The 13430-nt window shown below is 39.4% G+C and overlaps 1 protein-coding gene across 4 annotated transcripts in view; it reads left to right on the top strand.

The window, feature by feature from the left end:
* The window catches only part of MYOF (myoferlin), a 143197-nt gene that overhangs the window by 45554 nt on the left and 84213 nt on the right, over positions 1 to 13430 (top strand). For 3 of the 4 annotated variants that reach the window (XM_072625459.1, XM_072625453.1, XM_072625436.1), the window contains exons 4-7: positions 4151 to 4259; positions 6037 to 6130; positions 11061 to 11218; positions 11522 to 11650. In XM_072625459.1, the coding sequence (XP_072481560.1) occupies positions 4151 to 4259; positions 6037 to 6130; positions 11061 to 11218; positions 11522 to 11650 (490 nt within the window). The remainder of the gene's footprint in view (positions 1 to 4150; positions 4260 to 6036; positions 6131 to 11060; positions 11219 to 11521; positions 11651 to 13430) is intronic. The other variant, XM_072625447.1, reaches the window with a different exon arrangement.

The following is a 13430-nucleotide window of genomic DNA, read 5'->3' as shown; positions in this document are numbered from 1 at the left end:
GTATTTTGACTGCTTGGAGCCAATAATTGACTTCATGTTTATTTTATTCTCTTCCCAGTCAACTCCTTTCTTGTTAGGAAGAAAAGGGAGCAGATGTAGGCTGAGTCAGAATGGAAAATGTAAAACTGAGTGTTAGTGATGAGAGAAGGAACCACTCAGAATGGCATTGGTTGGGAATTCTGCATGCGTTTTTGTGCTTTTAAAACTGCTAAACAGTATTTATTACCAAACATAGACACATAGTAAGTAGATTTCTTTTAAATTAAAAGTTCAAAGAATTCAGGAAGAAGAGAACAGGAAATCTGTGACCTTGAAGCCTAAGCTGAAATTTCCTAAATAGGTAAATACTATAGAGAGAAGCAGGGTGGGGAGTAGAAAGGAAAGTAGACTTATAGTCAAGAAGGTGAGGGTTCAAATCCCACCTCAGGTGTTTTCTGTCATTGTGACCCTGGACAAGTCACCAAACCTCTCTAGGTCTCCTGGTCTAAGCCTGAGATCCTAGGAATACTATGTATAAAGTCTTAATCTAGAATTTCAGAGTCTGGAGGGACCTTAGAGATGATCTAATCTGCCCTGGAGGGATTTACAATCTGAATGAGGAGGAAACATCTAAATTAGGAGGTGAAAAAAAAAATAAAACAATACAAATGCACAAATACTGATGCATAAATCCAAAATACTATGCAATTAGAATCACATAATCAAAAATGCTCTAAAATTGTACACTAGAGGATAAGCAGGATAGCATAGTTGAAAAAAGACCTGTCTAGCAATTGGGAAACCTGAGTTCTAAGGGTTGGTTTCACCATTAACTCTATGAATTTGGGTACTTTTTTTGCATCTTTAGGGGCCTCAATTTCCACATTTTTAAAAAGAAAGGAATGGATGAAATGATATTTTAAAGTCCTTCCATCTCCAAAATGTTGTGCTATAGAACACTCCAGTTAGAACAGACCATAGAGATCATTGAGTTCAATCTCCTTATTTATTTTATAGATAATGACTCACTTTCATCCATCACTTTAAAGTTGATGAAGTCCTTTCTACATAGCAGCCCAGTAAGGTAGGCAAAGAGGCCTCTGCATGGCTCAGTGGACAGAGTGCTGAGCTTGGAATAGGGATAGACCTGAGTTCAAATCTGGTCTGACACTTACTAGCTATGTGACCCTGGGCAAGTCACTTAATGGCTATTTGCCTTCACCCTCTGGAGAAGGAAATGGCAAACCACTCCAATATATTTGCCAAGGAAACTCCATACTGGGGCCACAAAGAATTGGACATGACCAAAAAAACAACAAGGCAGGTAAGTATTGCCGCTTTCATTTTAGAGATGAGAAAACTAAGACTCAGAGATGTTAAATCATAAAATCCTAGATTTAGACTAGAATGGAACTGAGAGTTCATTTACTTTCTCATCTAAAAATGTGGAAATTGAGGCACAAAGAGGTTGCATGACTGATGCAGAGTGAAGTAAGCAGAATGAAGAAAACATTATAGATGATGACTACAACACTGTAAGCAGAAAATGAGGAGACTCCTTCCCCCAGGCCTTTGCAGAGAAGGGTCCATGGGGGTGGAACATTTGCAGACTCTTCTTATGCATTGATAGGTTTGCTGATTTCTTTCTTCTTCCACTTTATTTTTTTTTTCATTAAAAATATTGTTTGTACACCTTCTGAAAGAGATCCAAAAAGAGAAACTCCTATTATTGTGGCCAAATTCCAGAGTTCCCAGGTCAAGGAGGAAACATTGCAAGCAGCTAGAAAGAAACAATTTGAGTATTGTGGAAATACAGTCAGGATAACACAAGATCTGGCAGCTTCTACATTAAGGGATCAAAGGGCTTGAAATATGATATTCCAGAAGTCAAAGGAACTAGGATTAAAACCAAGAATCACCTACCCAGCAAAACTGAGTATAATACTTCAGGGAAAAAAATGATCATTCAATGAAATAGAGGACTTTCAAGCATTCTTGATGGAAAGAACAGAGCTGAATAAAAAATTTGACTCTCAAACACAAGAATCAAGAAAAGCATGAAAAGGTAAACAGGAAAGAAAACTGTTTACATTCCTACATGGAAAGATAATATTTGTAATTCTTGAAACTTTTCTCAGTATTTGGGTAGTTGGAGGGATTACACACACACACACACACACACACACACACACACACACACACACACACACATAGACAGAGAGCACAGGGTGAGTTGAATAGATGATATCTAAAAAAATAAAATTAAGGGATGAGAGAGGAAGATATTGGGAGGAGAAAGGGAGAAATGGAATGGGGCAAATTATCTCTTATAAAAGAGGCAAGAAAAAACTTTTTCAATGGAGGGGAAAAGAGGGGAGGTAAGAGGGAAAAAGTGAAGCTTACTTTCATCACATTTGGCTTAAGGAGGCAATAACATGCACACTCAATTTGGTATGAAAATCTATCTTACACTACAGGAAAGTAGGGGAGAAGGGGACAAATGAAGTGGGGGGATGATACAAGGGAGGGCAAATGGGAGGAGGGAGCAATTAGAAGTAAACACCTTTGGGGAGGGACAAGGTCAAAAGAAAGAATAGAATAAATGGTGGGCAGGATAGGATGGAGGGAAATATAGTTAGTCTTATACAACATGACTATTATGGAAGTCTTTTGCAAAGCTACACATATATAGTCTATATTGAATTGTTTGCCCTCTCAGTGGGGATGGGTGGGGAGGTAGGGAGGGACAGAAGTTGGAACTCAAAGTTATAGGAGCAAATGTTGAGAATTGTTTTTGCATGCAACTGGGAAATAAGAAATACAGGTAATGGCGTATAGAAATCTATCTTGCCTTACAAGAAAAGAGAGAAGATAGGGATAAGGGAAGGGAGGGGTGTGATTGAAGGGAGAGCAGATTGGGGGAAGGGGTAATCAGAATGCACAGTGTTTTGAGGTGGGGGGAGGGGAGAGATGGGGAGAAAATTTGGAACTTTAAATTTTGTGGAAATAAGTATTGAAAATTAAAAATAAATAAATAAACATTAAAAAATTAATAAAAAATAAAAATATTGTTTGTAATATGGGATGGCTCTCTTGGAGGGGGAGGGAAGGAGAAATTCTGGTGGTGCAAATGCAAATGCTATTAATATAAATGTAATATAAATGTATTATCTCAAAAAAGAGGCTAAGTCTAGGACTGCTCTGTATCTGAGATGAGATTTAACTTTAAAGGCCAGTGTCCTCCTAACTTTAAAGGCCTCCTGCTTCCCCTGGAAGTTAACTGTCTTGCCCCAAGACCACTCTGAACTTGAACACAGTTCTCCTGATGGTAGTGCCTCAAATAAATTGAACCTATAATTAAGAAGAATTCTTTTCTTCTATTTTATTTTGAAGATGAAGAAACAAGTCACAAGGAAACAACTCCTATTGGGGATTTGTTTTAAAAATCCATGTTCTAGGACATGTCCTGGGGTCAGGTTCCATTGAACACAGTCTCCTACAGCTTCTGCTGTACTCATTATAGTGACCCTGTATCACTGAAAGAATCCTGAATCTTTGGAAAAGCATAGTTGTATTCAGTAGCTGATGCCTCCAAGACAGGAAATGAGACTAGAGGTATTTTAAGGAGATTTTTCAACAAAAGTTGGAGCAGAAAGGCTTTCTTGCTCTGGCCTCTCAACCCTCTCTCTCATCTCTGCCCTCATACATTTTGTTACAACTTATTGTGAGTCTCTCTAATTTATTAACTATGGATTATTATGTATTATAATGGTAAGTAGATTTCCTCCTAGAGCAGGAGTTCTTACCTTGGGATCCATGGACTCCCGAGGGGTCTGTGGATAGATATCAGTAGGGTTCATGTACTTGGATGAGAAAAAAATTACATCTTTGTTTTCTATGTTCTTTTCTTTCTTTCTTTTTTTTTTTTTTTGGAGGCAATTGGGGTTAAGTGACTTACTCAGGCTCACACAGCTAGTGTCTGAGACTGGATATGAATTTGAGAAAATGAGTACATTTTCATTTTCCCTCACCTCTAACTGAATTATAGTATTTCCTTCAAGTATGAATTTCAAAGACCTGTATTTATTATATATGTTGTATATATTATATTAATATAATAATTTATTATTATCCTGTAGAATGACCTGTCTTCTTCCTCTTTCCTCCCCAGATTGATTGGCACTGCAACAATCCCACTGAAGGCCTTGACAGGTGGAGAGAGTCGATCTCTTCCTTATAAACGCACAACTTTGGTAAATGAAAGGGGACAAGATACTGGGGTAAGTGATTTCCCCCTTATCAGAGAGTATTCATTTCCAAGGTTCATATGAAAGTTTTTATATTAGAAATGTGTGTGACGATGGTAATATGTCTATTACATATAAAGGAAAAACATTGCTCCAAGATGAATGAACGAAAAAGCATTTATTAAGTGCTGCAAAGCACCATGCCTTGCACTAAGGATTACAAATAGAAAAGCAAGATAGAGGGCTGTGGGGGCAGGGCGGAAGAGATGGTAGAGGAGCAATGAGGGAGGCAGTCCACCCTAAAGGTGTCAGCTACAAATCAGATGGAAAGGTTTCCTGGTCCTTAGAGTACTGTAGCAAAGCAGATGGTAAAGCATCTTCTTTAATGTCATTTCCATTAATTAAATCATATCAGTTTTTGATGTTGAACCATTTGACGGTACCAAGGACTTTGGTGGCAGAAACTTTCTTTCTAAGTTGTCAATCACTGTGGCTATTAAGGAGGCAGGGGCTGAAGAACCTGTTAAGATCATGGTTGCATCATCAAGGAGGACTTCAAGGGCTGGACTGAGAACAGGAGTGGGAGTGGGGGGGGCACCATTTTGGGGCTCTGGGCTTACCTGTTTGTCAGTAACTGTTAACAGCTGGGATTGGCATCATTGAGGAAGGCAAGCCCACTCTTCACACCAATTTCTTCCTTCAATGATGGCTGTTAAGCCTAGGTTGGAAACAGAACCAGTGGTCTGTAAGGCATTGCTTCCCAAAGGAATAGCCTTTGGGTTCAAGGTCTTGTGGTAACTCCATTTGGGCCAATCAATCAATAAACATTTATTAGAAGTCTACTACATGCCAAGCTCTGTACTAAATTCTGGAGATACAAAAAGAGGCAAAAGACATTTCCTGTCCTCAAAAAGTTCATAGTCTAATGGGGGAGGTGGTGGGCAAGAGGATAATGGTGTTGCAAAATGGGTTGGTTTCAGAATAAATCATCAATACAATCAATTAACTGGTTTACAAATTTCAAAAATCTAAATTATGATTCCATATAATGAGAAGAATTATATGTGGCTATGTCTGTGTATGTATACCCACATGGGCATTTGTTTACATATGTTTAAATATGCTTATCTGCATATTTGACACAATTTTTAGCAATTTGTATTGCTATTGGATACACATGATAACTATTATGGTATTTGTAGCTGAACTTAGTTTAATTTCATAGTATGTGTCTCATTGGATGAGGTTACAGTAATCCATTATTACAATAGAAATCTCATCTAGAAACTATTGGGTAGGATCACATACTATCTAAAGAATACATATAAAATTGTGTTCTTTTGTCATACTTGCCTCTGGATCACCCCCATCATTGACTTCTCAGTTTATGTTCCATTATGTCTGAACCCTAACAAAAGATAAATCCAATCTATGCTGACAGTCTCTACAAGCTCATTCATGTTTGCCTGTTCCCACTATTTCTAGTTTATAGGACAATGTTACCATTCATTCATTGCCTATTGACTCCTTAGCAATAACAACTCCTTTTGGCTATGTGAACATGACTCTCATTCCTTTGGTCCTTCTGGCTCTCCCCATTGGAATTAATGAACTTGGGACCTTCTCTTTCAGTTGAGAAGACTGCCCATATTAGAGATAGGTCTTCCCTTCCCTGGCTATATCCTCTCTCTTGAAAAATGTTCCTCCTGCCATGGAGATCCTTACGGCCTGAGGAGAGACATTCATTCAGAAGCTCTGAAGTTACCTACAGATGCACTGACTCTGTCTGTCATTGTTTATTTCCACTCAGGCCACAATTGATCTGGTGGTTGCCTATGATCCACCAGCAGTGGGGGCTACCAACCTAAATGACCCAGGTGGGACCAATGTGGAAGGCACTGGAGGTAAGCTCAATTTATATCTGCTGCTGGTATTGAAAATGTGAAATGAGAGTAATTTCTCAGAGTTACCTAGCATGTCATCATTTCAATTACTTTCTCATAGATTATTTCATTTGATTCTTACAGCCACCTACATAAGTCAAGCCAGGTGTTATTATCCCCATCTTATAGGGGATAATAGGAAACAAGTTCAGAGAGGTTAAGGTCAAAGTTACTCAGCTTAGTTGGTTATGTATCTGGAATTAGAACCCAGGTCTTCTGATTTCTGGGTCTTTCCCATACTACTTCTCTGTATTATCCTGCTCTGTTTGCCATCTATTTCATGTATGTTAATCTTGGCTTCCCAATTGAATTTAAGTCCTTTGAGGGTAAAAACCCTGTGTTATACTTTTTCATATCTCCTATAATGCCTAGTATGTACAGTGTTGAGCTTAATACAGATATGACTGCCTGGTTCAGACAGGGGGAACTTGTGACCTTGAGGCCACAAGATTTGTTCTGTGAAATTTGGATTCTGTCAAAGGACCACATTTGAGGACCTAGAGGGCCACATGCAAACTTTAGGCCACAGCTTCCTCACCCTTGGTGTTGGTGAATAATTTTCTATCCAAATTGACAACCCAATTGCCTCATCCTGGGTCATCTCCAGTCATCCTGATGAATATCTGGTCACTGGATTCAGATGACTCTAGAGGAGAGGCGAGGTTGGTGACCTGTACAACCCTCCCTCACTCAAAAGGCCTATCTTATGGTGGAAGGGGCTACCAATTTTTAAAAAGGGGGGTGGGAGGGAATATAGGAAGCAGAACTATAGGATTGAAAATCAATGTCCTTGAAGTGTCCCTGGGACTGTGCCCATAAGACCTTATGTCCTAGAGATACTTTCCTTCAGGAAGTAGCTACATATCCACATTTGTGCTTAAAAAGCTCATTTAAGGGCACATTTTGTGAAGCTTTCTCCAGGTACTCTAATTGCTAGATAGAAGCTAGTACACCCACAACTATTATGCCCTGTTTTCTCTAAGTAGGTAACATCTTTGGAGGAGCACATGTTTTAGACTGTTCTTTCCAGAAGTAGGGATGGGGTCAGGCTGAGTCATCCATACTCTCACACAGACATCCTTCCCCACTTCCTTTGGATCAAGGGTTCTTGTAAAGGTCTGTGTGAAGTTAACTTTCTGGTGACCAAATCCACACCCTGTTCTGACTGGCACTAAGCTCTAACCCACTAAATTAACTGGCCCAGGCATGTTAGTACAGTGGAGAACATTTTAACAGTGAATTTGCTTCTCTTAGAAGGGTGTGGTTAATGTAACCTCGAAATAAGGCCTGCATGCAGACATTTTATATGATGGGGCTCCAGAAGGAGTTATGTAAAAATGTAAGGAACATGTAGGGACTGAGAGGGTAGGGGAGATGATTTCCAGCTGAGTTCAGGGTGTCTCCCATGAGGTAATGCCAAGAATACTCATTTCAGATCCAAATTCATTCCCCAGGCACTATTTGTTTGATGCCAAATAGTTTTCTGCCACTTTAAGGGCAAGTTTCCTGCTAAAATGTACCTTTGCCTTCATGTTAGGAAGCAGCAGAAATAGCTCAAGCTTTTTCTTCCCCTGAGTGCTCCTCTCTGATGATATCTGAGTAGAGTGGTTGGATAACAGCATTGTGCACAAGGCCAACCCTTGTTGCCTGAGCCTGGTTTCTCTCGCTTTATTACCTGCCTCATTCCAGCAAGACAAATATTTAAGTGTCTGTGCATTTAGCACTACTAGACATTCCAGTTCATCTTTTTTCCTCCCTTCATCCTTAGCTCCTCCAAGAATGTGGGAGTAGGGAAAGGGCTTGTTTTCTCTGAATCTGAGAAGTCTTACTGGGTTAGCAAAGTTCATGATGAAGACTCAGATGTTCATAAAACACAGTCCACTTTCATTCAGGTCCCTTGGCTGCCCAAAGGGGCAGGATAGCGGTGTGTAGTGTCTGGAGGCTATACAGACCCCTTCTTTTGGAGCCTCTCTGCTTCTTCTCGTACAGGAAACAGACATTTCACAGAAAAATCTTGGTTCAAATCCTGGCTCTAACTAACTACTGGTTCCTCATTTGTAAAATGAGAGGTCTAGATTGTATGATTTCTATTGTATTTTCCATCACTAACATTCTAGAATCCCATGAACCTGTTGGACTAGATTAGCTTCTTATCCCAGAGTCTGGAATTTAAAAAACTTTTTTGGATACTATTTCAATATAATCACTTTCCTTTGTAATCCTGTGTATTTTATTTTTTGCTTGTAAAAAGATGATTTTGACAAGGAGTCTATGGACTTTAGCACACTGACAAAGGGGTCCATGACACAAAAAAAGGTTAAGAATCTCTGGACTAGATCATATCTCTGGTCCATTTTATCTCAGAATCTATAATCCTCTGAACTAGATTACCTTGAAAAGAACAAAGGAACCCCTCTGCCTTCTTCACACCTTGGGTGTAGACACTGACTTCCTGCTTAAACTTGGGGAAGTGAAGAGAGAGACTCCCCACTGCTGGCTTCTGCATCCTTGTTTTCTTTTAAAAGCTGCTTCCATCCAAAGAAACAAACAACTGTCAGGGAGTGAGGTCAATGTCTTCTATAAATTTTAAGAGTGCAAAGGGTTTCTGAAATCAAAAAATTTCCGAACTACTAGTCTAAGCGGTACAGATAGCTTGTCCTATCTCTGTAACTGAGACAGCTATCATAGTAAATAAACCTCATGGGATTTAGAACTGCAAGGGCCCTTACGATCATCTAATCCAGAGATTTTTAAAAATATTTTTCCATATTAGTCATGTTGTGAAAGAAGAAATAGACCAAAAGAAAAAAACCACACATACAAAAGTGAAAGTAGTATACTCTGATCTGCATTCAGACTCCATCCGTTCTTTCTCTCTATATAGCATTTTTCATCATGAATCCTTTGGAATTGTTTTATAATCCAGGGAATCTCAATCTCTTTTGTGTCTTAGCTTTGGCAGTCTGGTGAAACCCTCTGTCTCTTTCTCAGAGTAGTATGTTTTTAAATGCATAAAGTAAAATATTAGAGTTACAAAGGAATTGATTATATTGAAATACAGTTATCAAAGTAATTTTTTTTAACAGTTCAGGGTCTCTTGTTGAAGAAGCTCTGATCTTGTCCAAATATCTCATTTTTCCAGAAGAGCAATCTGAGGTCCAGAGAGGGGAAGGGGCAGTCCTAAGTTTGTACAGTGGCAGACTCCGGATTCACACCCAAGTCCCCTGACGCCAGATCCAGTGCTTTCTGCACTATCTCATAGGTCAGGGTTAAAAAGCTTTACCAAGGAATGAAGGGAAAGATGAAAATAAAACAAAACTAAGTACAGAGTTCCAGATGTTTAACTTTACAAAGAGAGAATTCTTCTACTTAATCCCATCTGTTGGTATTTAAGAAGCCTGGCCAAACATCTCTTCTTCATTGCTCCGTGGAATTCCCAGTCTCCTCCCAAATCAATAGCCATTGGGACAACCTAGGAGTGACTTAAGTCTGTGGGAAGTGACCAAGACCATTAAATCTTTGAATAAGTGCCTTTACAAGTCAGATGATTACCCAGGAGCTTAAGGAGAGATTTTTAAAAAGAAAGAAGAAAAAAAGAACTGAAGGGGAAAAAACCCATCTTTTCTCAGTAGAGAAGTAGTAGGGAGTACATGGAATAGGTGGGGAAGAGAGAAGGGGGCCTAGAAAAAAGGGGACCATTTCCCACACAGAAAAGGGATGGGAGAGTGGGGGAGGGGAAGTTAGCATCCTGCTAATTCTCTGTCTCTGTCTCTCTTGCACTCTCTCTCTGTCTCTCTGTCTGACTCTGTGACTCTGTCTGTCTCTTTTCCATATACTTTTCTCATAGAACCCAGGGAATTTGTGTACTCAGGGTAGCAGTCCCTTGTAAGAGCTTCTTACAAGACCTTCTAGGGCCTTCCCAGGAGGAAGCTGTTTTCTGGAGATCAAAAGGTTTCTGCCTTCCCAAGCCTTGGTTATGACACATGCTAGAGAGATTTGCAAGAGGGAGGAGGGAAACAGAATTTTTGGCCTGGTAGTTGCAATAAAACTGCAGAAATTTCTGCCATTAAGATATCTGGGCGATATCATAGACAATGTACAATAATGGAGAGAAGTTTAAATATAGCTTCAGACACTTACTGTGTGACCCTGGGCAATCCACAGCCTCCCTATACCTCAGTTTCCTTATCTGTAAATAATGAGGTGGTGGGTTCAATGGTTTCTAAGGACTTAAGTCTTTGATCCTCTGATCTTTTGATCTTCTGTTTTGTGCCTTCTTCCAGGCTCTGAGATGTGATGGGAGGGAATATTTCTTTGATCATGTAGATCAAAACCCCTTTATGTATTAGCAGATGGTCTGCATGACTTGCTGTGGCTATTTTAGCATAGAGTAATAGTGACTAGTGTATGGCTAAAGTACAGGACTTTGAATTAGGAAGGCCTGAGTTTAAATCCTTCCATGAACTAGTTAACCCCTCCAAGCCTCAGTTTTCACATCTGTAAAATGAAGATGCTAATTCTTGTTGGAACCTACTGGACATAGCATTTGGGAGGGTCAAAGTGGGAGAGACTGAAGGTGAGGAACCTTTCTGAATTTGTCTCTGCTGGTACTCCATCTCTAGCACAGTTCCTGTAGTCAGAGTCTCTTTAGCTTAGTAGGAGGTTGTGATCAGTGATCAACATAGAGAAGGCTGGGTCACCTCCACACCATGACATGGCATTATTTACAAGTGCACTTGTTCTTAGGAACACAGAAAAAAATGGAGGTTGGGCAGAACTGTTTGTATGAGGGGAGCTCACACGTGAGCCATTATGAAGGAGAACTCCTTTTAGCCACTATCAAAAACCAGACTGTTTCTGCTCTTAACCTTGTGACTTTTTCATGTATTAGAAGAAGAGGAAGAAGATACAGGAGATAATGATACTCCATTCAAAGTCATTGACCCAAGGACTCCACCTGCAAAAGTTTCTGAAACCCAGCTGGCCAGGAGGATTACAAAAGGAAAGAATACCCGGAGAATGCTTTCCAATAAGCCACAAGACTTCCAGGTAACTGACAGCTGGAGGTCTATGCTTTTTTGTGTCCCGTGGGATGATCCTCCCCAACTGAGCAGCATATGTTGTGATATAGAATGGGCGCGGTCTTACAAGACAGAAAATGGGGAGTCTTGAAAAAATTTAAGTAAAATATCTTTCTCATCATGTGGCTCAATGCAATTGAGAACATCATGTTTCTTCCTTCCTTCCTTCCTTCCTCCCTTCCCTCCTTTCTTTGTCTTCTTCTTCTTCTCCTCCTCCTCTTTCTTCTTCTTCTTCTTCTCCTTCTTCTTCTTCTCCTCCTCCTTCTTCTAGATACGTGTTAGAGTGATCGAAGGACGTCAGTTAAGTGGAAATAATATCAAGCCAGTGGTCAAAGTCCATGTCTGTGGTCAAACACATCGAACAAGAATCAAGAGAGGGAACAATCCATTTTTTGATGAAGTAAGTAGTTGGTAGATAAATCATCTTTCTCATTTATGTAGGTTTATAAAAAATACATTACAACAAAGAAGATTGAATGCTGGCCCCAGAATCTGGAAAACCTGGGTTTAAGTGCAGCTTATGAGAGATACTCTGAGGACTAGGGACCAGTCATTGAACTTCTCAGTGCCCTAGGCAACCTTCTAACACTGTGGAACTGATGCTTTCCCTTCCAGTTACATGGTGTTTTTTAGGATTCAATTGCATTATATATAATAGCATTATATGTACTAATGTAATAAAAAGTCATATGCTGAATATAGACAGCTAAAGAATACATTACACAATACGACACTAATTGGGCAACAGACAATAAAGGCAAAAGGCCAAAAGAGAAAGAAGGGATCAAGGTGAGCAGGTATCATCTGGGCTTCTTGGAAGAGGCAAGACTTTAGCTTATGGGTGAAGAATGGAGAGAGAACAGTTAAGCAGGGGGTGGAGGGAAGAGGAGGGCTTTTCAGGAAGTTGGAATAGCATAAGTGAAGGAATGTATTGGGGGAGGAAATTTGCTAATTTGGGTGAGACATATGCCATCATGAACTGAGTAAAGGTTTGTGTTGAAGAATGGTGGGGAATTACTTTGCAAAGGCAAAGTGTGACCAGATTGTAGAAGGTCTTAATAATAACACATATCAATATATTTATAATCCAAGCTTGATTTAAAAAAGGCTGACCACTAAATTCTTAAGACTTTAGCAAAATCTCAAGAAGAATTTTCACTTTCCTTAAAGGACTGACTCAGGGAAAAATCTAGAAACTGAAACAAATTAAATCACAATCAGAGCCTTAGTGAGCTTGATGAACACATTCTTAGTCTCAAGAAATCATTTATTTATTTAACCCTAGATTATTTATCATTAGCATTGAAATAATGTAAAAGGAGGATTAAATTTTTAGAGTTCAGTTGGGGCTACATAATAAAAATATTGCTTTGATGTTTGCAAAGCATTTTACAAATGTTCTCTCATTTGATCCTCACAAAAACTCTGTGAGATAGGTGCTATCTTCATTTTAGAGTTGAGAAACTGAGGCAGACAGAGGTTATGTGATTTGTCCAGGGTTACACAGCTATTAGTATCTGAGGCCGGGTCTGAACTTGGGTCTTCTTGACCACAGGTCCAGTGTTCTATCCACTGTGCCACCTAGCTGTCTCAAAATATCTAATAAATGCTAAATAATTAATGAATCAGAACTGAAAGAAGCAACCTTACAGGCTCATATGGTATAAAAAGGGAACAGTTCCTTTAAGGCACTGAGACTCATCCAGCCAATGACAAGAGTTGATTTTGGGACTTTTTTTATTTACAGAATAAACAAACACAAAATATAGGTCTATGTGATAAAATGGAGGAAGAAATTGATTATATTTTCCAGATAACACATGTCTCAGACATACAATTTGTCTAAAATATCCATTGGTTTGTCGATTTGAATTAAGCAGCTTAATCATCCTCTACTCAGGGCAGTTGGGTGATACAGTGGATAGAGGGCTAGGCCTGGAGTCAAGAAGACTTATCTCCCTGAATTCAAATCTGACCTCAGACATTTACTATCTATGTGACCTTGGGCAAGTCACTTAAGCCTTTTTGCCTCAATTTCTCCGTCTGTAAAATGAGCTGGAGAAGGAAATGGCAAATCACTCTGATATCATTGTCAAGAAAACCCCAATGGGATTGTGAAGAGTTGAAAATAACTGAACAACAACAAAACTCAAACTCTGTTTTACTTGTACAGCAGAGTA

This window comes from Notamacropus eugenii, chromosome 1, assembly GCF_028372415.1.
Source record: "Notamacropus eugenii isolate mMacEug1 chromosome 1, mMacEug1.pri_v2, whole genome shotgun sequence".
Classification (NCBI taxonomy): Eukaryota; Metazoa; Chordata; class Mammalia; order Diprotodontia; family Macropodidae; genus Notamacropus; species Notamacropus eugenii.
This window is presented reverse-complemented; position numbering and strand designations above follow the sequence as displayed.